The 24,600-nt window shown below is 51.4% G+C and overlaps 1 protein-coding gene and 1 non-coding gene across 2 annotated transcripts in view; both read left to right on the forward strand.

Moving 5' to 3' along the window:
• The first annotated feature begins 1,588 nt into the window (after window positions 1-1,588).
• XXYLT1 (xyloside xylosyltransferase 1) overlaps window positions 1,589-24,600 on the forward strand; it is a 202,059-nt gene continuing 179,047 nt past the window's right edge. Inside the window, exon 1 of the mRNA XM_066347160.1 lies at window positions 1,589-2,188. Coding sequence (XP_066203257.1) covers window positions 1,685-2,188 — 504 coding nt within the window. The 5' untranslated portion in view covers window positions 1,589-1,684. The remainder of the gene's footprint in view (window positions 2,189-24,600) is intronic.
• LOC136380240 (small nucleolar RNA SNORA5) lies at window positions 9,423-9,558 on the forward strand. Its single transcript, XR_010746914.1, has one exon. It is a non-coding gene; the product is annotated as a small nucleolar RNA SNORA5 (small nucleolar RNA).

Consider the following 24,600-nt stretch of genomic DNA (forward strand, 5'->3'; position numbering starts at 1 on the left):
TTGCTCTTAACAAGCGCTTAAGAGAGCTTGCTTTCTTAATCAGCGTTATCTGCTGAAGGTTGTGGTACAGTACACACAACTCAGAGCTCAAGTTACTGCTTTCAGTTTTAATCTTGGCTAAAAGCTTGAGCTTTGGAAGCAGTGAGACTTGGGCTCTGTTACCTCAGATCCTGGCTCTATTACCTACTAGCCAACTAGATTTAGGCAATTTATTTCTCTAAATCTCAATTTCCTGATAGTAAAGTGCAACTATTACCTCTTAAGAGTTGTGAGGATTACAGGAACCAAAGAACCTACTACTTAGTTGAGTTAATTCTGCTCTTGGGTTTTTGTCTTTCTTTTTAAAAGGTGAGGTAGCACGCATTGAACTTGTTGCCAAGCCTGTTTCAAGGGTTCAATGTTTTCCAGAAAAGTGTTGCTCCAGTTGAAAAGAACAAGAGTTAGAAATGAGATAAATTGTGGTCTGACCTGTGGTGGCAAAGTGGATCAAGCATTCGACTTGGAATGCTTGGCTGAAGTTACCAGTTCAAAACCCTTCAAAACCCTGGGCTTGCCCAGTCAAGGCACATATGGGAGTAAATACTTCCTGTTCTACCCCTTCTCTCTCTCTCTCTCTCTCTCTCTCTCTCTCTCTCTCTCTCCTCTCTAAAATAAATAAAAATTAAAAAAAAAAATTGTGGTCTGGAAACCACACTGAGAAATAACGGCCCGTCACAATAAACTGGTGAGAGAATTTATACGTGCATTTGTCCATGCGTTTTTACCTCCACTTCTTTCAAGCATGCAGATCATTTGTATATGTTTCTTCACTACGGTATATCATCAGTCCTTAGGAGACTGAAGTTAATGAGTTTTATGTACTTGCTTTTGTTCAACTATCCGGGTCAAAACTGCCACTGTGTGTGGTGTTGGATAATTTACCTCAATGAGCTTTAGTTTAGAATTTGCAGAACTACCTGGTACATATTAAAGCTTTTGAAAAGTGTTTGTTTATTTTAAAGAATTAGTATCACAATCTCTGGAATTCCCTTCAAACTCGGAACTGTTCCGAAGTTTTGGGCAGCGGGGTCCCCCTGCTGGCCACATCCTTTAGATGCCTCTGGTCGGCCTCAGATATGATATGACAAGTTGGGTGGGCAGGCGATTTCCATCCACCTCACGTGTCTACCCTATTTGACCATAAATGGGGAAGGAACTTGCTAGTTTAAATTCCCCAGCCCCAGCTGGTCTCCAAGGTGTGAAAAGAGTCGGGCCTCCAAGAAATTAGGGGGAATAAGGTATAGAGATAAACATTTTTCTCTTTGTGTATGCATTTTAATGTTTTTGCCAACCGAAGCTACTGCGTTGGGGGCGTCTCAGTTCCTTTCAAGGCTCAGCTTTGATACCAGCGTCTACGGCTAGGCACTTAAGAGGTCCAATTTTCAAAGCTCGTACAGCCCGCTCTACTAGCTGCTCAGACGACAATGGGACAGCTACTACCGACGCGCGGGCTCTGATTCTAGGACCCAACGGCTGCCGGGCTAACCTGGCCACGCCTCTCCGCGCATCAGCGCCCGCGGATTGGCTCTGTGCAGCGTGGCTCCGCCCCCGCCATGGCCGCCGTCTGCTGCCGGTGCTACTAAGTGGTTACTCGAGTACCTGTTTCCACCGCTCTTCTGGCTGCAAGGTCCCCAGTTCTTGGCGCATGGGTATTCTCCGAGGCGGGCCCCCATGCGCTCGGGCCATGGCCCGCCTGGGCGCTGTGCGCTCCCATTACTGCGCGTTGCTGCTGGCCGCGGCCCTTGCCGTCTGTGCCTTCTACTACCTGGGCTCAGGCCGGGAGACCTTCTCCAGCGCCACCAAGAGGCTGAAGGAGGCCCGCGCCGGCGCCCCCGCCGCGCCCTCGCCGCCGGCCCCGGAACTGGCGCGAGGCTCGGCGGTGCCGGCCCTGGGTGCCAAGGCCAAGAGCCTGGAGGGCGGCGGGGCGGGTCCGGTGGACTACCACCTGCTGATGATGTTCACCAAGGCGGAACACAATGCAGCGCTGCAGGCCAAGGCCCGCGTCGCGCTCCGCTCCCTGCTGCGTCTCGCCAAGTTCGAGGCTCATGAGGTGCTTAACCTGCACTTCGTAAGCGAGGAGGCCAGCCGCGAGGTGGCCAAGGCCCTGCTGCGGGAGCTCCTGCCGCCCGCCGCCGGCTTCAAGTGCAAGGTGAGCGGGGCCGCAGCTGGGGGCTGCGGGCGGGTAGCCTACCCCGGCTCCAGGGCGGCCAGGGCGCGCGCCTGGCCAGGTCCCAGGGGTTGTGAGGGGAGGGTCTTCATTACGCTGCTCACGGCTAACGCCTGTCTGTACAAAGCCTACCTGGTCACCACCCTCGTCCGCGCCCCCCACCCCCGCCCCAAATGTGCTTTCACCGCAAACTGGAGGTATCGCCCGGGGGCGTGTCCGGGGAGCCAGACGCGCTCAGCCGGTGCGGGAGTGGAGCCGAGGTGTTAACTTGACAACCTTGACCAGATCTCCCACTCCCCCACGAACCGGGGCCCCCTGGAGAGAATCGGCATCTCCTGCTCTCTTTGCTAGCGTTGCAAGATTCAGCAATACCTTCAGAGCCTGCCCCTCTTTTTGACTTGTGAGGAGAAAGCAAGTCATTTGAAGTCACCAATAGTCAATCTGTGCAGTCTTCTAGACAGGGTCTTGTTGAGGCTGCTTGAATTGTTGAAGTTGCCGCGGCATTTCTTACAGTTTTTAAGGTATTTCAGCCGGAACTGGTCAAGGCCAACCCCAGCCAGTGTGAACCATGTCATCCCCGCTCTGTGCCCCTTCTCTCCCACCTTCAAGGATCATGAACTCATTTAGAGAAGGTGCCGGTTCCTCCAAAGGAGTCAGAGAAAGAAAGCTGTAAGAGGAACCGAGAGCTCTGTCCTCGAGCTAGCCACCTTACTCCAGGCTGGACCAGCCTCTCCCCATCATCTCAGAGATAGGGTTCCAACTTAGTGTTAATTGCCTCAGTCAAAGTGGTTGCCTCATTTTGATCTAGTAGTTGCACAGAGGGGATCCAAGGTTTGATTTTTGAACAGGAATAGTAGATGATCTTTAAGGGTGGAGAATGGTGATGGTGAGGGGAGAGCAGTGTTCACATGTTCCTCCCAGTAAATGCCTAAGGGGAGATTTTGCTAGGATCTTGCAGGGTGTAGAGATCTGCCCCGACTTTCTGTTGCCTACAGAATCAAGTCCCAATTTCATGGTAAGGCTGCCTGTATGGTGGGCCTGGCTCTCTTCAGCTTTCTCATCCTTCGCCTACATGCTCCTTAGATCTTACCTGTACAGAATATACTTTTATGCAAGCTGTATTGTCTGCCCAGAATTTCCTAACTTTCCTCTTGGGGCCTTGGCTACTGTTAGCATTCACTTCTCATGAGAGTGTCCCTAGACTTGGTGACAGTCTGGGCCCAGCTCTCCACAGCTCTCCATTCCTGCTTCCCCCCACAGCATTAAAGGTCTGTCCCTCCCTGCTTGTCAGGAACTACCCCCCCCCCCACACACATACACCATAGTCAGGGAAGGTCACCTGGGCCTGGACCTCATGCTGTAACAGGAGGCCAGGAATCCAGGGCCTCCAGCTTGTGACTGGAGGGGCCTTTGGGACCCACTGTCTGACTTGGGGTTTTTCAGCCTGGGGCTCATCTTGATTTACTTAATCGGAATCTTCCAACTGGAGGTGGGGCCCGACAGCCTGTCCCAGGTGATCTTTAGGATTTGAACGTTTGAGAAACTGCACATTCCCATGGAGAAAACCGAGGGCCCTTGTCATAGGGCCAGTCTGGGTAGAAGTGTGATTTGACACCAGACACCAACCTGAAGACACATTGTCATCTGTTCACTTTCTGAATCAGAGGTAGCAACTCAGGCCTACTCGACATCATTGCCAGATCTCTCTCGCCCCTTATCCTGAGCTCCAGCCACAGCTTGTTGTATACCCGTTGCTTTCCAGCCTACATGCCTTTGCTTATGTTGTTGTACTGTCAGAATCAGGATGCTTTCTCCATCTCCAAGTATTTCCCATCTTCAGATAACATCCCTTCCTTGGAATTGTCCAAGAAACCCCCATTTGAAAGGCCTGTCTTCCTCCTCCTCCCTTGTGTACCTTCCTGGTGTTGTGACAATATCTTTTCTTATTCCCCATCTTTATGCATAATGCCTGGCACACATCACCAGAAATATTGGGCCAGGGACAGGTCCAACCTCAGGCCCATGTTTCCTGCTTGGAGTCTGTTTCATGTGTTTCTTTTCCTCTGCTGGGCCCAGTTCTGGCCGTCTTGGCTGTCACCCAAGGCCTGGAGGCAATTGCAGATGACCTGAGGTATTAATACCAACCTGTTGAAGCATGAGGATGAGGGTTTGGGGCTTCTAGCCAGATGGCCATAGTCAGATAATGCAGAGGTCCCCAACCTTTTTTGGGCCACGGACCAGTTTAATGTCAGAAAATATTTTCACGGACCGGCCTTTAGGGTGGGACAGATAAATGTATCACATGACTGAGACTGGCGTCAAGAGTGAGTCTTAGATGGATGTAACAGAGGGAATCTGGTCATTTTTTTAAAAATAAAACATCGTTCAGACTTAAATTATAAATAAAACGGAAATAATGTATATGGGAGTTGATGTTTCTTGTTCTTCCCCCTTTCTCTCTCTCTCTCTCTCTCTCTTTCTCTCTCTGTCTGTCTCTCTTCTCTACAATGAATAAATAAATAAAAATAATATATATAAAAAAAAACCCGGAAATAATGTAAGTTATTTATTCTTTCTCTGCGGACTGGTACCAAATGGCCCATGGACCGGTACCGGTCCGCGGCCCAGAGGTTGAAGACCACTGAGATAATGGCTTATCAGTTCCAGCAGAAGATTGCTCCTGTTGACTGGTACTCTGCTTTTAGGTCTCGGCACAGATGTTATATTTGCTTGGTAAACTTTTCTTGAGCTCTCATTATCCTCTTTCATAGCACCAAGTACTTTTCCTTAGTAACATTTATGACAGTTGTAATTATTGAATGAATTATTTGTCTGCCTTTCTAGACTATAAACTCCTTAAGGGCATGGAGTCTGATTTCTCTTCAATATTGTATCCCTAGCACCAAACATCATGCCTTACATATGGGAATGCATTTAATACCGAGAATCATTTTTCAGTATTAATTAGGAAGAAGGAAACTGTAGAATCACAGCTGGAAGGGACCTTCAAGAGCATATAGCACAACAGGTGAAGAAGCTTGCCCAAGGCCAGTTGGAGGGTGAGTTGAGGGGGGTGGTTACTGACCTGAATCCTTCGCCATTGTTTTTCCCTTTGTACCATGTTTCCCCTTAAAGGAGCACTTCTCTTTTGTAAGTTCTCTTCCAGAGAGAGTTGCCTTGAAGTGTGCTAGGACACCTTGGGAAGGGGAAGACAGCTCCTTGCCCACGCACCTGTCTAGAGACAGCCTGGAAGCTCCTCGTCCCCCAGGCTGGGCTTTGGGTCCCCACCATGCCTGCGAGATGCAGAAAGGGGCTATAGTGAGCCGGCCAGAACTCCTGCTCCCACTCTGAGGTCGCTTCTCAGGCTATGCACGTAAAACATAAACACCTTTTTGTTGAAATGGTTGCAGAAGTAGATCATAGAATGTTATTAGTGACCTTAGATTATATTGTAGTTAATTAAATAACTAATTAAAAAACACATTCACTTAACCAGAAAAATGTTGTTTTGACTGTTATCGAAACATTTCAAAGTCTACTGGTTTGTTGTCTTCTAACAGTGTGAAAATATATTATTTGTTCACCTATTTAATATACATCCAAACTTATGTTCCAGGTAAGGAGCTGTTTCTGGCCTATTTAATATTCCATGGATTAACTACATAGGATCACCTGGAGACAGTTACTAAAAATACAGAATCTGAGCGCCAGCCTTGTCTGTGGGTCAGACTCTCGGGGTGAGCCTGGGAATCTGAGTGTGTGTGGGGCTGCGGAGACAGTGTGGGAGTCACTTCTCAAAGGGTACAGCAGTGCCTGGTACTCTCCTGACATCTCTCAGACTCAGCTCCAGGATTCTCTCCTGTGCAGCCTTTCCTGAGGGCTTGATGCCTGGCACCGACTGTGCATTCAGGAAACATTTGACGTCCAGGCTGTCCTGGCTTCGCTGGCCTGGGAAAGGCTGCTATATTCACCTCACTAAAATGCTGATGTTATCACACCACTTTCACTCAAAACCTCCTGGCTTCTGGCAGACAGTCATCCCAGGTTATTCCAACATTCTAGACCCACAGCGGCTGACTTCAGCTTCCTTGTCCAACCTTGCCCCCCCGAAGCTATAGGAAAAGTTTTCTGAGCCCTGTTTTATTCTGTCTGTCAAGTGGAGTCCTACACTTCTGATTTAGGTGAAGATTTTTCACTTCCACAAGCCTTCCTTGCTGTTTATCAGATTTGATAGAATATGCCATGAAAACCCCACACAGTGGTGGTTTAAGCAAACTTGAGCTTTGTTTCTCATCTAACGAACAGAGGTAGGCATTTCGGGGTGCTTTGTTGAAGTTGTCATGGTCCTACGCTCCTTCCAGCTCTCTGTTTCACTAGCCCTGGGTGTGACCCTTGTCCTCATGGTCCCTGGTGGCTGCTGGAGATTAAGCCATCACATCTGTGTTACAGAAGCAGGGTGGAGAACCAAAGCAGGGCACCCACTTAAAAAAAGAGAGGTTCTGTTACCCAGGAAGGAGAGGGGAGCAGGTTTTGGGGTAGACAGTCAGCCACCCGTGCCCCACCCTTCAGGGGCCTACACTGCACTTTGAAGCTCCAAGAATGACCAAGCATCTGCTAAGTGTGAGACTGAATTCATAGCTACAGGGACATAGACGTGGGTCAGGGACACCTGCGCTGTCCAGGGACCCACGTTGCTTACTTAGCATCTCTGAGGTGCACCCTCTCCTGCTGCCAAACCCAGCGAGTTGGCATAAGATGATCCCGAGGGCGTGAGACGGCACCTATTCAACCCTAGCTTGCCAGTTACTAGCTGGGTGACTGTGGGTGATCCACCTCACCTCTCAGGACTCTGAGGCCTCTGTAAAATGAGGATTAAACACCCACCTCACACCTGGCAGTGAGAATAAAATGGCACGATGCTGTAATGCGTTTAGCTCAGTGCTGCTGTGTTGGCCGTTCCGTGACCAGTCTCACTACATGGTTCAACATGGCTGACTTGTGGGGAAATAAACAATGAGCAGGCCCCAGAGCCCCTGGCAGGACTCAGCACTGACAGGACCCTGTGGCCATCTCTTCCTTCTTTTCAGGGTGCCAGCCCCCTGCAGAGGCCCGGCCAGGCTCACTCAGCCACTGTTGGCACACCTGCAGAGGGGCACAGCAGTATTGCTGTGCTGTGGCCTTTCTCTTATGCTATCGCTGTGTTACCATGCCGATGTTAACCCTCAGAAAGGCCCTCACTGTCCCCTTTTCTATAGCAGTCCTCACCCCAGTCCTCATTATCTTTCTCATCACCTTGCTTGTAGCAGATTCATTTGTTCATTCATTCAACAGATGTTACTGGTCACTTCCTCTGTGCCAGGCCCTGTTCCAGGTGCCTGTGAACAGTGAGAACAGGACCAGCTCCCTGAGCTCATGCAGCTTACATTCGGGGGTCGTGGGGGAGGTGGGGGAGGTAGACTTGCAACACAACAAGAGTAGAGTGAGCAGATTGTGTCTAGTTGTATAGAGAAAAGTCAAGCAGGATAAGGACACGAGTGTATGTGTGTCGGGGTGGGGAGCTGCTGACTGGCATAGGTGGTCCGGGATGGCTCCACTGATAAGTGATAGTTGAGCAGGGACTGAAGGAAGCGAAATGTAAGCTATTTGGACATTTAGATGCGAGAGCTGTAGTCAGAGAAGGTCTTCAGTGGGTGTGTGCTCCACAAGTTTGAGGAAGTAACCCTTCTCTTTGTTGGCAGTCCGTGTCTTCCTACTGGAGTATAATCTCTGTGAGGGCAGGGGCATAACTTACTTTCTTCATTTATTGAACTAGACAGGAACCCCATAATTGCCACCCCTGTTTCTGGCCTGACTGGAAATGATAGACACAAGCAGGAGCCACCTAAGCTGGAGCATCAGAACCAGATAAACTTATAGAGGGACGGGCAGCTCTGGACGGCCAGTGGCCTCCCTGCAGGGACGGGCAAGGCTCTCTGCGGCTAATTCCAGAGGAGAGGAGAGAAGACCAGGCCAAACGTACCTCCTCTACTTGCCCATCAGCTGTTTCTCCTCCTGCCTTAAGGGGGGCATTTATGTGTGGGAAGGAGGACGGGTGGGGAGCAGGAGGCCAGGAGTGCTGCTCTAGTGGAGCACTTTCCACACAGAAAGCATGAAATAATGGAAATGAAGGTGCTCCCTCTTTCTCCCGTAACCATTGTATTCTTAGCACCGTTCCTGGGATCCACCGATTCTAGGATCTCAATAATATTTTGTAGTTCACTGACTGATGGCTGTATTAATTACACTGAAGAAACCATAGAGGAGTTCTTGGTGATCTGCCCCTCACACATCAACCTTCAGCCTCATTAGAGCATAAGGCTGGGTGGCTCAGTCTCCAGATGACCAGTTAGAAATAAGAAGGAAGCCATGTGCATTCCATACTTAAAGTGATTGTGGATTCCCAGAGTGTGTGCTAGAGTGACAAGACGAATGTTAAAACTCTTTGTGCACCCTGGGAATTTCTAGTTGTTTTATTGTTTGTTTGTTTTGTTTTACCACAAGAGCAAAACTGAGTATCTTTGAAAAGATGGGTATCTTAGCTCACAGTTGGGACTTGAAAGAAGCCTGAGTGTAAAGACCTTGATGCTAGCTGTCTCATTGATAAAGCTGACGACAAGTAAGTGACACTGAAATGCAGAGTATCCAGTCTGTCACAGCAGCAGGTGCTGTGCACCAGAATGAAACGTCTGAATAGGTTATTACAGTCTGGGGAAGAGGCGATCAAAGAAATGTGTCCTGAAATGAGAGGCTCTTTGAAAAGGTAGGCAGACATTTGACACTAGAATTTAGGAGAGCAGTATTACTTTACCAAATGCATTTAACAGTGGAATGCCCTTTAGTTTATCTGTCCATGAAATGACTGTAGTAGTTTATGTACCAATGTGTTTCTCGTAGAAGACTTTAGTCATGGATCTGTAGGGAATAACTTTGTATAGTCTTGCGGTATCATATATAAGAAACTCGATAATTTTACAGGTATGTGTTGAAATTATAAGGTAAAGCCAGTGACATAGGACAGGGATATCATATAGATATACATTGATACGTGCATGATTGGTAAATGCTGTGGGGTTTCAATGCACAGATGAAATGTTTCTGCGTTAGGCATCAGTAATTCTTCATGATTTTCTGACCGTTCTTTGTTTCCATAGGCCATTTTTAAAAAGACAGATAATTACGCAGCCAAGTCAAATTCAGCCCCTGCTCCCCCCATAGCAGGGGCTGGCCCAGGTGGCTGCTACAGCAAGCTGCACTGCTCACGGGCTCTGGGTCCCTGCCCTGGGACCTGGGGATAAGTTTAGCTGTGGACCTGGGAAAAAAAATCCACCACTTTAAAATGCACAATTTAGTAGTTTTTACTTGATTCATAAGGTTGTTCAAGTATGACTGGCCACTAGTTCCAGGCTGTTTCATCAAGCCCAGAAGAAACGCCACGCCCCTCCGCAGCCGTTCCCACCCCCTTCCCCTCTCAGCCCTGGCAGCCACCAGTCTGCCTTCCCTCTGCCTGTTCTGTGCATTTTGTGTAACTAGAGTCATTCACTGTGTGATCTGTGTCTGGTTTATTTCACATAGTGTGATTTTTTTTTTAAGGTTCATGTTGTAGCGTATATCAGTAATTCATCTTATTTAGTGGTTGAATAATATTCCACTATATCAGGGGTCCCCAAACTACGGCCCGCGGGCCACATGCGGCCCCCTGAGGCCATTTATCCGGCCCTTGCAGCACTTCCGGAAGGGGCACCTCTTTCATTGGTGGTCAGTGAGAGGAGCATAGTTCCCATTGAAATACTGGTCAGTTTGTTGATTTAAATTTACTTGTTCTTTATTTTAAATATTGTATTTGTTCCCGTTTTGTTTTTTACTTTAAAATAAGATATGTGCAGTGTGCATAGGGATTTGTTCATAGTTTTTTTTATAGTCCTGCCCTCCAACGGCCTGAGGGACAGTGAACTGGCCCCCTGTGTAAAAAGTTTGGGGACCCCTGCACTATATGGATGTACCATATTTTATTCATTCATTAGTTGATGGACATCTCAGTTTCTGCTTTTTGGCTATTATGAATAATTTGCTGTGAACATTCATTTACAAGTTTTTGTGTGGTTATGTTTCCAGGTTGCTGGGAGTGGAATGGCTGGGTCATATGGTAACTCTGCTTAATATTTTGAGGAACTGCCAGCCTGTTTTCAAAAGTAGTTGTATCATTTTCATTCCTACCAGCAATGTATGAATATTCCAGTTTTCTCCACGTCCTTGCCAGCACTTGTCTGTTTTTTTTTTTTATTATAGCCATCCTAGTGGGTGTGATATAGCATCTCATTGTGGTTTTGATTTGCATTTCCCCAATGACTAATGATGAGATGATTATATATTGATAAGAACAAAGTGTATTTTGTGTTTTTCTTATATATTTACTAAAATCTATTTTACAAGAAAAACCAGGTACCTTGAATTCTCCTCTTCACCCTGAAAGATGTAAGATCATGGGAAACACTTGTGTTTTTGAAGAACATGGTTTGGAAAATTCTGATGTGTACTGTAATGTTCTGCCTAAAGTTTATGAGGGGTGATACTACTATGAAGACTTGATTAGGAGATTAATAATAACAACAATTTTTCCTGCACTTGAGAGCTTATAAATGTGCTTTCATAAACATCTCATCGGAGCATCACTGTGACCCATAAAGGCGCCCCCAAGGCTGAGACACCTGGTGTCTTTCTTGATTTCCGACACTAACCCATGATTTTGGGCTGTGTGACATGACTTGGGGAGTAGGGACCTCTCAAGACAGGGAGTGGTGAGGGGTATGCTGTAGCAGACCTCAGGGTCAGTAGCATCTCCCACCCAGCTGCCCCAGATACATACATTCAGTCTGAACGAAGACTGCTTGCTGCAAGTGCAGCTTCAGCCTCACCGCTTCGCAGAGCCTTGCAGAATCACCAAGCACTGGAGCAGGAAGAGAACGCTGATCCTCTCTGTGCCGTCAGTCCTCCCAGGGAGCTGACACCCCCCATGTGGAGGGGACAGTGACTTGTTCAGACCCAGGCAGAGCTGGGTTAGAACAGCCCTGCCCTTCCCACTGCTATTTGAAGGTCTCTGTTCTCAGCAGCTTCTGACCCCTTTTGGAAGGATGGGTGGGTAAGAGCCAGCTCACTCTAACTCCCACCCCAGAGGGGCAGGGTACAGCCTGTTTTCACTATCTCAGCTGGGCCTCGCCTCCCTGTGTCCCCACGGATATCTCTGACTTGCGTGGGAAGGCATCACACTGATCTCCAGGAGGCCCTAGGGGCTGGTTTTCCAGCTTCCCTGTGCCTGCGATGGTCCAGGGTATTGGAAGAGCAGTAGTCCTCTGAGGAAAACCACGTGGTGTGTGTCCTATTTGGGGGTGCGCACTAGAGGGAGCTCCGAGTCAGGAGTCGGCTCATGGGCCTTCTAGTTGGGAGGAAGAGCTGAAGGACTGCAGTCTTCACTGGACCACCACTGGTCACCACTTCTCCCTGAGACCCAGTCGTGGTGAAAGTTTTCTCTCCTGCTCTGGGACTGAGGAACCCCGCTGGCTCGACGAGCAGCGTGCGGCGCTCCGTGCGGCCGCTAGAGGGCGCCGCTGCACCGCGGTTGCTTGACTGGAGCCCTCCGGCGCCGTTTCTGCCACCAAGCAAGCCTGGGGCTCTCGCAGAGTTGTTTTTGTTCTTTCTCCACTAGTGTCTTCCAGTGTTTTAGAAAAGAGACTGCGTGGTGATCGTGGGTGATGATTTCCTTTCTGCATTGGAGGTAAACCTGTTTTGATGAGGCCCTGTGATAAAAAGAAGCTGGGATGCTTGAACCCCTGCAATTCAGCAGAGGGGAGTGTGGATGCGGGCGGGTCGTGTCTGCACACGAGCCTCCTCGCTCCTATTTGGTCCCTGCCCTATGACCCCGGCATTATGGGCCCCTAGCCTTGCAAGCTTCCGGGCGCATCCGTTTTGCTCCACTTGGGGTCTTTGCACCTAGCATGGGCTCTCCGTGTGCGGGGAGGCGGGCTTCCTTTTAAAGAGAGGAAATGGGTCTCCTGCAGTTCCGTGTAGGTGGAGCCCCGTCCACCCACCAGGAGCTCGCAGAAGCTGCCCACATGTCCTAGCACTTGGTGGGAAGTTGAGTGAGTGGCCTGAATCCCGGAGAAGCAGGCATGGTGGAAGGGTGGGGCGTGTAGTGACCTGCTTGCTCTGGTCCTGGCAGGCAGCGTGTGTGTGGCTGAGTTAATAGCGAGGAGCCTGTGGCAGCTCTCAGGTGGCACCTGTGGCAGCGGCAGGACTCAGAGTACCAGGGAGTTCCCGGACTCTCGACTTCCCTTCCTCATATCACACCTCTGCCTGTGTCTTGCCTTTGGCCTCCTAGTCCCTCCCACTGGCCTGTGGATTGCTGAGGGCTGGTCAGGGTGGCTGGGGCAACATCACCTTCCAGTCTCTTCCTCTAACCAGAGCCCTGTACTAGGGGCCTGGCTTCCAGGGCAACTCTGCACCCAGCCCTGTTTCAGCTGCCTGTTCAGAGCAGCCGGGCCAGGCCCTACCTATCACCTGACACCAAGACTGCTGTTAACTTAATGTCTTTTACATGAAAGCCATTTGTTTTATGTATTAGGGTAATTACAGTTCAGAAGCCCCATTACGTGGTCGTCTGCTGGTCAGGCAGATGTCCCGGAGACTAGCCTCTGTGGCCCTGCTCTGGGCCTGCCCGGGCCTGGCGCACCCTCGCCCTTCTCCCTGCAGCGCACCGCCCTTCCCGCTCTGGGCCTGCCCGGGCCTGGCGCACACTCGCCCTTCTCCCTGCAGCGCACCGCCCTTCCCGCTCTGGGCCAGCCCGGGCCTGGCGCACACTCGCCCTTCTCCCTGCAGCGCACCGCCCTTCCCGCTCTGGGCCTGCCCGGGCCTGGCGCACACTCGCCCTTCTCCCTGCAGCGCACCGCCCTTCCCGCTCTGGGCCTGCCCGGGCCTGGCGCACCCTCGCCCTTCTCCCTGCAGCGCACCGCCCTTCCCGCCACCAGCAGCTCTGTCCCATACTTGCCCCGGAGAGACCCCAGGGCAGGATCGCATGGCTTGGAGCCCAAGAGTTGGGCTCAAACACAGTCTGTGACATTTGGGAACAGTGTGGCACTGGTAACCCGTCTGAGTCTCCATCCCCTCCCACGTGACCTTTCAGGGTTGCTATGAGATAAAAAGGAGGCAGCACTGAGGTCCTGGCACATGGTAAGTGGCTAAGATGGTGGCTGCTGTTAATAGTCCCGGAGAAGGTATGTTGGAAGGAGGGACCCCTGTCTTATCATTCTAGAAGGCACAATGCCCGTTGATTCAGTTGGAGGGCAGTGGGCTAGCTCCCAAAACCGTGTTCTGCCCAGGTTCTTTTTCAGGATATCTCAGTCTGTTCGGGCTGTTATAACAAAATACCACAGGTTGGGTGGCTTATAAATAATAGAAACTTATTCCTCACAGTTCTGGAGGTTGGAAGGCCAAGATCAGGGTGCTAGAACGGTCAGGTTTTGCCGAAGGCCCTCTGCCGGGTTTCAGACTGCCAGCTCCTCACTGAGTCCTCACAAGGTAGAAAGGGTTCAGGAGCATTGGAGCTATTTTCTAAGAGTATTAATCCCACGAAGGCTACACCTTTATGACCTAAGCACCTGCAAAGGTCCTGCCTCCAAATACTGTCATGTTGGGTATTAGAATTTCAACATATGAATTATTTGGGGGGAGGGGACACAAACATTTAGATCATAGCACTGGATGTCCTCATATTTTCTTGAGTCTTCAGTTTCTAAAACTGTGGTGTTTTCTCTGTCTCTGGCCCAATTCCCTTCCCCTTCTCCCTTAACAATGAAAAGGGCCAGATACTGTGGCCTCATTTCATGCTCAGGAGTGTCCATGCTCTCTCTGCTGCTAGAAGGGCGGGACCCTGACCGTCATCTGTCCTCCATCTCGCCTAGTGCACGCCTGGCTCCGGGTGGAGTCTGCAAAGGCTGGCCGGGGTCGGCGTGGCTTTGGAGCAGGTGCTGCTTTCTGTAAGGGTAGTGAAGCTGGAGTCTGCTCTGTAGTCTGTGTGTAGGCAACATGGACCGTCCTGCTGTGTATTCTGGAGGGTGGAGTCTTTCTTCCCTGTGAATGTTCCTTTCTAGAAGTTCTCGTTCTAGAAGGTTGCAATTCAAACTTGTTTATAATACACTGTGAGCACTTTTCATGTTTTGCTTACCTTAACAGTGTTTGATTTGTTTTCTTGATCTGAATGCCACAGCAGTTGTTCATAATCTTTGAGAATACAGCAAAGTATAAACTGTAAATGGTTTTAAACAGTTAGACTATTGGGGAAACCCACACACCCTAGGAACTTGCTCATATCCCCCGTTTCTGTCCATCAGTGGAGTGGGATTTGGGGCCTCACCCTCTGTGGCTCATCCCCCCCACTTAGTGCTGTGAGGGGGCCCTGCTCATCATAGCAGTCCAGGCTCCCTGAGCCCAGGGCGGTGTGTCTGGGGCTGGCTTTGTGAGGATGGAGGGGCTGTCTGTGCGAGTCAGGCGCTTTGGGGATGTGCATCCATTGTAAACTGGTGGGATGTGACCCTGCCACTTCTACAGAGCAGACAGCTGAGGCCGCTGGGGCCACCAGTCAGCCTTGTCTTCTGTACCGGAGGGCGGGCTCCGACCCGCAGGGGCGGGGAGGCCGTCCTGGCTGAGCGAGGGAGGCCGGCCTGGCTGAGCGAGGGAGGCCGGCCTGGCTGAGTGAGTGCACGGCTGCCTGGCTGAGTGAGGGAGGCCGGCCTGGCTGAGCGAGTGCACGGCTGCCTGGCTGAGCGAGGGAGGCCGGCCTGGCTGAGCGAGTGCACGGCTGCCTGGCTGAGCGAGGGAGGCCGGCCTGGCTGAGCGAGTGCACGGCTGCCTGGCTGAGTGAGGGAGGCCGGCCTGGCTGAGTGAGGGAGGCCGGCCTGGCTGAGCGAGTGCACGGCTGCCTGGCTGAGCGAGGGAGGCCGGCCTGGCTGAGTGAGGGAGGCCGGCCTGGCTGAGTGAGGGAGGCCGGCCTGGCTGAGCGAGTGCACGGCTGTCTGGCTGAGTGAGGGAGGCCGGCCTGGCTGAGCGAGTGCACGGCTGCCTGGCTGAGTGAGGGAGGCCGGCCTGGCTGAGTGAGGGAGGCCGGCCTGGCTGAGTGAGGGAGGCCGGCCTGGCTGAGCGAGTGCACGGCTGTCTGGCTGAGTGAGGGAGGCCGGCCTGGCTGAGTGAGGGAGGCCGGCCTGGCTGAGCGAGTGCACGGCTGTCTGGCTGAGTGAGGGAGGCCGGCCTGGCTGAGCGAGTGCACGGCTGTCTGGCTGAGCGAGTGCACGGCTGTCTGGCCGGTTGGCAGGCAGTGCTAGCCGTAGCCTGGGCAGTCAGGACTACAGAGCAGGCAGCGCGAGCCGCAGAGCGTGTGCCAGCCCAGCATCTCGGAGCGGCTGCTCCCCCGTGGCGCTGCCTTACTGAACGGCCTGGACTTGGTGCAGCCTGAGCCACCTCCTGCCTCCGGGACTTCACTCGGTGCATTTGCTCCCGGTGCACCCATTTCTCCCTCCTTTATCTGGTTAACACTTTCCACATTTCAAGATTCAGCTCTGGTGGATGCCACTTACTTGGGGAAGCCAGCCCTGAGCACCTTACCCTGGTTTGTCCTTCTCTGAGCTGGGCTGAAATTGCCCCTCTGCCAGCTCCGGGAGGGCAGGGCTGTACTTGATTTCCGTCCGTGTCCCTAGGACATAGTGTAGGCATAGAGTAAGACTCCGCACAAGCTGCGGGACTGGAGGAGGTTTGTCAGTGCCAGTGGGCAGTGAGCAGAAGTGCAAGCCAGCGGCTGTGTCCTGGGCTGCCCGGGACCTGCGCTCCTCCCAGACATTGTGTGAGTGTGTGTCACACCTGTGGGATGTGGATGGCCAGCACTTGGAGTCCTTGGCCATCTATAGAGGCCTCTTAATTTAAGGAAAACTTTCTTAGACCTTTTAATGCAGGTTCTCCAAAAGAAAGTTGTCCAATCTGAGACAAGCTGGGAAGATCTGGTGTGTTTTGAACACTTCTTTCAGAGTTTCAGACCTATCCCTTTGTATTACTACGAAGAAGTACCGCTGCTGGTCTGGGGAGCTTGTTTCTATCGCAGGGGCTTCACTTACCCCTCTCTCGCCTTTTACAGATAGTGACTTCGGCTGCATTGGTCACTGGATCTGCCCAGAGCCCCCAGCTGGTAAGCATGCCTGGGGCCGTGTTCAGCCTTGCCAGTGAACAGCCAGCCTTGCCCATAGGCACTCAGTGGGCGGAAGTCTGGGGCCCAGAGCTCTGCCCAGGTGTTGTGTTCCTGGGAGTGAGGGCTTTCTCTGACCCTGACTTCCGCTGGCAGGCCCTTTCTCACCCGTTAGACTGGCATGGGCATTCCAGCCCTGAGTGCTATCCCATGGCTCTTACTGGCACGTGGAAGCTGGGCACAGGACGTTGTAACGGTTCTTTTCCAGACCTTTCCTGAATGGGAAGGTAGGAGATGATGAAGAGGTGGTCTTGAAGCCCTTAGTCCCAGGGATGGCTCTAACCAAGTCCTCCTTGCTGACTCTCTTCTCCCCTTCTGGGAGGTGTTGATTCATTTCTCGGCCTCTGGCCCAGACCAGGCTGTGCCTCAGGATGGCGGCGAGGAGTGTAGCGTCACCCAAGCTCTCTCAGATGTTTGCCATCGTCATCAGTGATATAACAGTTGCCACCATTTAAGTGGAGTTATCATGCAAGATTCTAGATTCTACCCTCATTCCTTTGTCCGGTTCTCAGAGCAGGCAGCCCTTTGAGGAAGGAGGTGTTCTCCCTCAGCAGAGGTTTCAGTGAGGATCCTGAGTCCACGGCAGGTGTAGTGGCTCACTCGGAGCCGTACAGCTGCCAGCTGAGCCAGCGTCAGAGCCTGGTCCCTCTGGCTCTGAAGCACCGTGCCTGAATGTGTGTTATGTCTCTTTGTTTTGGTGGTTCCTTGTGGCCCCTCCACACAGAGGATGCCCTGTGAGAGCTGGGGACCCGCACAAGGGTCCCCACCATTCCCCTGTGCCTGCTGCTCCCTGGGGCCTTACACACGTGTCCACTTCTTGTCAGCAGTCTGAGGGCCCAGCAAGTGGTGTGAAGAGCAAGGAACCTGAGCACTTGCATGGGGAGAGCTCTCGTCCTCTCCAGGGTCAGCCCCGAGTACCGGCTGGCAGCCTCTGTTCAGTGGGTGGCATCTCAGAGGACCGTGATGTTTGGAGCCCTCCTTCCTCATTTGGGAGGGAATTGGGAAGACCATGTGCATATCCTCTCCCTCATGTTGTTTACTTGTGAGGATCTGGGGGCCCAGAGAGGCCAAGCAACTTGTGCCAGGCCTCACAGCTGGTCGCTGGACAAGGGGTCTAGGTGCAGGTCTCCCGCCCCTGCTGACTCCCTGCCTGCTGTCCCTTTTGTTTGTTTCTGAAGCTAGATCTGGGTTATGCTGGTTTTATGTGCATGTTTGCCTTCTGTTTTTGTTCCTAGCCTGACACATTTTTTTCTCACCCACCCGTGATTGCCCTGCCTTTGCCTGTGTTTTGTGTATATTGAACGGCTTGGCTTCACGGCTCACTGAGCCGCTGCTCCAGAATCAAGCCTAGGGCCTCCTCAGGTGCAGGCCTGCGTCTTCTGAAAGGCGCCCGCTGCCCTCAGCCCACTGTGGGCTAAGCCCAGGTATGTGATGTGGGTGGGCGTACAGGGAATGCTGCTGCTTGCTCGTTCCTGGGTCTGCAGCCCATCAACCCTAGTCCTGCTGTGTCTGTTACAAGGACCTCTGGGTGTCAGGAATGGGCTCCCATTATGTGAGCTGACTTGTACAATACACAGCAGGTGCCCTGGACACCTCTTCTCCTGGCTTACTGTCCGACTCATGTTTAATGTACGGCTCACACACCCACTGGCGAGTCCACTCTAAAGATCGGTGGCCTTCATTGGTCTTTCTGATGCCTCTGTTATCTCTGCTTGGTCTGCACTTTGGGGGAAGCGGCCAGAGAGGAGGCCTTGAGGGGAGGTTCACGTCTCATCCCCGTCCTGGTACAGCCTAGCCGAGGGGTGGGCCCGAGTTTCTGGAGTGAGTGTGGTGTTGGCTGCAGATTCCAGCTCTCCCCCATCCTTCCTGCAGGCTAGGGGTAGGTGTTTGTCTTTTCTGAACTCCTTCCCCATCTTCAGAAGAGGCACAGTGATACCGCCCACTTCAGAACCTTGTAGTGGAATGAAACTAAATGAGTTAATGTATCTAAAGCGCCTGTTTGTGCCCAGCAGACCTGTTGTGTGTGCCTGGACCTGGGCACAGCTGCCTCATCTCCTGTGAAGGCCTCCAGGTCTGCGTCCTGCCCTCCATCGGCCTGCCCGTGTCCGAGTCCACCCCTAGAGTACTGTCTGGTTCATCCCCCTGGTCTGCACCTGCTCATCCTGGGTCACAGTCAGATCCTGTACTGGGGCCACGCCCGGATTGGCTGTATGAACGCTCAGCTGTGTCTTAGAAAATGAAAGAGCCAGTTTGGCACAGAGGTCCCCTGACTCACATACTCTCTTATAGTGTGTATGTGCTGAGTAAGAGTGAAATGGTGGCTGACCTGGAGGGGTCATCAGGCAGCTCTATGTCCTGTGGTCCCAGTCTGCTCATAATAGAAAAGGAACAAGCTTTCTGCTTAAGGGAATGGCTCCTAGGGAGGGGACAGTGATCTGGAAGCACCCCAGTAGGAAAGTGAGCCTGCATTCTATGGTTGGCGGGGCGAAGCGCTTGCTATTTCAGCGCTTGCTTATTTTAAGATAAGTTTAACCTGCCTGACCTGTGGTGGTGCAGTGGATAGTGTTGACCTGGAATGCTGAGGTCACTGGTTTGAAACCCTGGGCTTGCCCGGTCAAGGTACATATGAGAAGCAACTACGAATTGATGCTTCCCACTCCTCCCTATCCTCCCTCTCTAAAAATCAATAAATAAAATCGTAACAAAGAAGATTAACTTGTGGTCAGTGTAGGGTAGGACTGGTCCTGGGTCCCTGGAATGGAGCACTGGAGACTGGTGAAGGCTGGTCAGTCACTGCTGGCACCTGAGTAGTGGCCAGAGTCTCAGGACCCTGGTCACTCACTAAGGGTCCCACTAGCCTGTGGCTCCCTTAGCCAGGAGGGGCTAATGGATAGGGCATGGGGGGTGCCCTCTGGGAGTGTGGCTCAGGGGCACTGGTAGCCTGCATTCTACAGTGGAAGGTGCTCCCTGGGACAGCTGATGGTGATAACGTCATTTCTTCCATGTGCTCCAGTTAAAACTCAGTCTACCTGGTGCTTCATCAGTGAAGAGTGAGCAGCTCAATTGTTCTTCAAGGTTAGTGAGCACTGTTTGCGGAGAACGGGAGACATTACGTATATCAGTTCCTTGTCTGGTCTTCAGATGCCCGTGCAGCTTTTGCTTTGACCAGAAACATGAGCAACTGAAGTTACAATATTTACTGAGATGACTCTCTCAGAGGAGTGCTCGGCTTTGAGAGCAAATGCAAAAGGGAAACGCTTCTCCTTACTCCAGGTGAAAGCTCTGTCTCGAGCAGCTGGCATTGGGAGACCAAATATGACCTTGTGGTTCAACTGCCTGCTTTCTGGACTGAGAACTCCTGAGCCCTTTTCTGTGACGTGCAAAGCATCTAGAGTTGACTTATGGGACTCTTTGGGGGATTTGTCATAGCCTGGAAATATGAGAGGGACTGCTCATTCCCCCATGTGAGTATTCATCTCTGGGGAATCAGAGCCCTGGGCCGTGGGGTGGGTGTGAGAAAGTGGGAAGAGACGGTGCTTTGAGAAAGGTGGGCAGTTGGGAGTGCATTGTGACCTACTTCTAAGAGAGTGTAAAACTGGAACTCTAAGGAGCCATCGCCGTTTTCCCATGTTCCCTTTGAGCCGTGTCCACTCGCAGGCATACTGTAGGGGTGGTGGGGGAATACTGTGTATACTCGCAGGCATACTGTAGGGATGGTGGGGGAATACTGTGTATACTCGCAGGCATACTGTAGGGACGGTGGGGGAATACTGCGTATACTCGCGGGCATACTGTAGGGACGGTGGGGGAGTACTGTGCATACTCGCGGGCATACTGTAGGGACGGTGGGGGAATACTGCGTATACTCGCAGGCATACTGTAGGGATGGTGGGGGAATACTGTGTATACTCGCAGGCATACTGTAGGGACGGTGGGGGTATACTCGCAGGCATACTGTAGGGACGGTGGGGGAATACTGCGTATACTCGCGGGCATACTGTAGGGATGGTGGGGGAATACTGCGTATACTCGCGGGCATACTGTAGGGACGGTGGGGGAATACTGCGTATACTCGCGGGCATACTGTAGGGACGGTGGGGGAATACTGCGTATACTCGCGGGCATACTGTAGGGACGGTGGGGGAATACTGCGTATACTCGCGGGCATACTGTAGGGACGGTGGGGGAATACTGCGTATACTCGCGGGCATACTGTAGGGACGGTGGGGGAATACTGCGTATACTCGCGGGCATACTGTAGGGACGGTGGGGGAATACTGCGTATACTCGCGGGCATACTGTAGGGACGGTGGGGGAATACTGCGTATACTCGCGGGCATACTGTAGGGACGGTGGGGGAATACTGCGTATACTCGCAGGCATACTGTAGGGATGGTGGGGGAATACTGCGTATACTCGCAGGCATACTGTAGGGACGGTGGGGGAATACTGCGTATACTCGCGGGCATACTGTAGGGACGGTGGGGGAATACTGCGTATACTCGCGGGCATACTGTAGGGATGGTGGGGGAATACTGCGTATACTCGCGGGCATACTGTAGGGACGGTGGGGGAATACTGCGTATACTCGCGGGCATACTGTAGGGACGGTGGGGGAATGCTGCGTATACTGGCGGGCATACTGTAGGGACGGTGGGGGAATACTGCGTATACTCGCGGGCATACTGTAGGGACGGTGGGGGAGTACTGCGCATACTCGCGGGCATACTGTAGGGACGGTGGGGGAATACTGTGCATACCTGCGGGCATACTGTAGGGACGGTGGGGGAATCTGATTCTCTGCTTGTTCCACTTCACAGGGGACCCACCTGTGGGTATGTCTCAAACGCTGTCCTACCTTTCTGTCTTGTCTTGTGCTTATTGATTGTATGGCTATAGCGTCAGTTATTGTCGTATTTCATTTGTAAACCATTCTTTGAGTTTCTGAGTAACACCACAGAGAACATCTCTGTGTGTATGGTTTTTTAATTTTTTTTTGAATTGTTCCCAGGAACCCTTCCTTGACTCTTCACAAGTATACTTGACAATCTTTTTTTTTTTTTTTTTTTTTAACAGAGACAGAGTTAGAGAGAGGAACAGATAGGAATGGAGAGAGATGAGAAGCATCAATCATCAGTTTTTTGTTGCGACACCTTAGTTGTTCACTGATTGCTTTCTCATATGTGCCTTGACCATGGGCCTTCAGCAGACCAAGTAACCCCTTGCTGGAGCCAGCGACCTTGGGTCCAAGCTGGTGAGCTTTTGCTCAAACCAGATGAGCCCGTGCTCAAGCTGGCGACCTCGGGGTCTCGAACCTGGGTCCTCGGCATCCCAGTCCGACATTCTATTCACTGCGCCACCGCCCGGTCAGGCTCACTTGACAATCCTAATGGTCCTATCCCTAGACCCACAAATTAATGTGTGAAAATCAGGGCCTCGCAGTCATGCTCCTCATGCTCTCTCTCGTGGCTTTCTGTTACAGTTTGCCAGCCAGTTTACATAGTACAGTCCTGCTTTCTCTCCTTATGTGGGATTTGTTTGTTTGTTTGTTTATTTATTTATTTTTGAGAGAAAGAAGGAGGAGGAGAGAAGCATCAATTGGTTGTACCGTTGATTGCTTCTCAGATGTGTCCTGACTGGGGCTTGAACCTGCGACGGCGGGATTGAACCAGTGATCTTGGTGCTTTGGGCTGGTGCTTTATTTGCTGTGCTACCAGGCAGGGCAATTTTTAGAAGTTTTATGTTTTTAGTACTTTATTTTTTATATATTAAATTATGAAACATCAAAATATAGAAAAATTCAGATAAAATGTAATAGACGCTTGTTTTTTTCACTATATAGGTTATATAGGAGCTAACATTATTCTGGATTTGCTTAGATATTTTAAAAAAGAAGTAAAGTATTATAGATACAGCTGAAGCCCACCCCTAATTCTTCTCCATCTTACCCCTGCCAGAGATATTCATGGTCACACATGAGAAGGTGGTATGCTTGTTTGAGTTTGTGCTTTTTTACTTTTACCACATAAATATGTGTCCATAAGATACACACACACACACACACACACACACACACACCACACACACACACACACACACACACACACACACACACACACACACTAATGCTTGACCAGGTGGTGGCGCAGTGGATAGAATGTTGACCTGGGATGCTGAGAACCCGGGTTAAAAACCCCAAGATCGCCTTCTGAAGCATAGGCTCATCAGCTTGAGTGTGGGGTCACCAGTTTGAGCGCAGGGTCATAGACATGACCCATGGTCACTAGCCTGAGCACAAAGGTTGCTGTCTTTAGCCCAAAGTTGCTGGCTTGAGCAAGGGGGTCCCTGACTTGGCTGGAGGCTCCCCCTACAAGGCATGTATGAGAAAGCAATCAATGAATAACTAAAAGTGACACAACTATGAGTTGATACTTCTCATTCCTCTCCCTTTCTCTCTGTCTCTTGCTAAAAATCTATTTTCTTATATATATATATATACGCTATGTATGACATTGCTTTGTATATTTTAAACAGATATAATGTTCTCATTATACTGTATAGCCTTTTGATATTTCTTTCTTCACTGGACATTATGGTTTTGAGATTTTTACATATTGATACATGTAGGTCTTGTTTGGTCATTTTTATTGCTGTGCAGGATTTTGTTATGGGTGGACCTCCGTTTATGCATTTTCCTTCTGAGAGATGGCAGTGTTTTGTCATCACAAGCACTGCAATGCAGGTACACATCTGCACAAACACAGGTGCTTGGGTTTCTCCAGGTCCCACACCTGCAACAGCATTTCTGACCTAGGTGTGTGCATCTTTCAGGATCTTGCTAAGCTCTGTCTGGCCTGGTGGTCTCTCTCTCACTCCACGGTCTCCCAGGTATCAGCAGGACCCCTGTTCTTGGTGTGGGTCCTGTTACTTTGCTGTCAGGAGGCGGTACCTTGAGGGCACCTTGATAATGGACTAGGAGGGAAGCTGAGGGCAGACTTGAGTGTTCCTTAGCCCCTGCAGACTTCCTGGTTATGCAGAGATGTGTTTCAGAAGCTCTGCTGAGGAGGGTAGAGAGGAGGTGGCCTCCAGCTGAGGGTGGAGAAGCCTTTACTCAAGTCCTAGCTGCAGGGCGGTCTGAGGGCAGGGCCCCGCTTTGGAGCTGGCTCTCCCAGGGACTTGTGGTGTAACCCGGGGAGAGCCCTGTCCCTGTCACTGGGCCTCAGTTTTCCTGTCTGAAACATGAGGGTGGGATCAGTGACTTGTAGGGCCCCTTGGCTCTACATGTGTTTCTTACCCATGTTTGACTATTTTCTATTAGCGAAGTGGTCCCACTTTCCCAGCCATGGCCAGCTGCTAGGCTGAGCCTTGGGCAGCTGGCCGGTTGCAGCTGGGTGTCAGGAGTTGCCTTGTCGGGCAGCATGGCCTGGCTGTCTCCTCCCTGGGGCATGAAACCATCTCCTCAGTGAACTTGTCTGTGCTTGCGGGAAGGGCCTCAGGTCCGGGGTGGCAGGTGAAAGCAGGCTGGTGCTGGCAGAGGGGAAGCCAGGGACCGCTGCGGGCGCTGGGGGACGCTCAGGGAGGCCAGAGCAGAGGAGCACTGCTTTCTCCGCCACGCGCATGTTTCAGGTCCACGTGGCCCCGTCTAGTATTGCTGCTGTATGAAACCTGCATTTGAGCCAGTATTTACCATGTGCCTCATAGGCGCCACCAGGGTCCCAGGACATTGATACACATACATTGTCTGTATCAGTAAACAAAAGAGACAGAACAGGTAAAAAATCCCTGCCCTTGTGGTGCTTCCATTCTGGCAGGAAGAGGCTTAAGTGAGCTAATACCATTGTCTGCTTTGCCGCCTGGGACACACACAGTGAGATAGGGGCTCAGAAGGGTCAGCTTTCATTTCATCCCTCCGTTGTTCATGATAAGCAAATAAGTAAGTCATACAGGTCCTGGGAGGTGGATAATCATATGGTGTTAGCACGATAAGAGGCATCTGGAGTGGGGGGCTGCCTTGGGAGGGGCGGGGACACGGTTATCGAGGCTTGAGGAGCTGGCCAGGCAGTGACTGAGAGCATGT

This window comes from Saccopteryx leptura, chromosome 8 (genome assembly GCF_036850995.1).
Source record: "Saccopteryx leptura isolate mSacLep1 chromosome 8, mSacLep1_pri_phased_curated, whole genome shotgun sequence".
Classification (NCBI taxonomy): domain Eukaryota; kingdom Metazoa; phylum Chordata; class Mammalia; order Chiroptera; family Emballonuridae; genus Saccopteryx; species Saccopteryx leptura.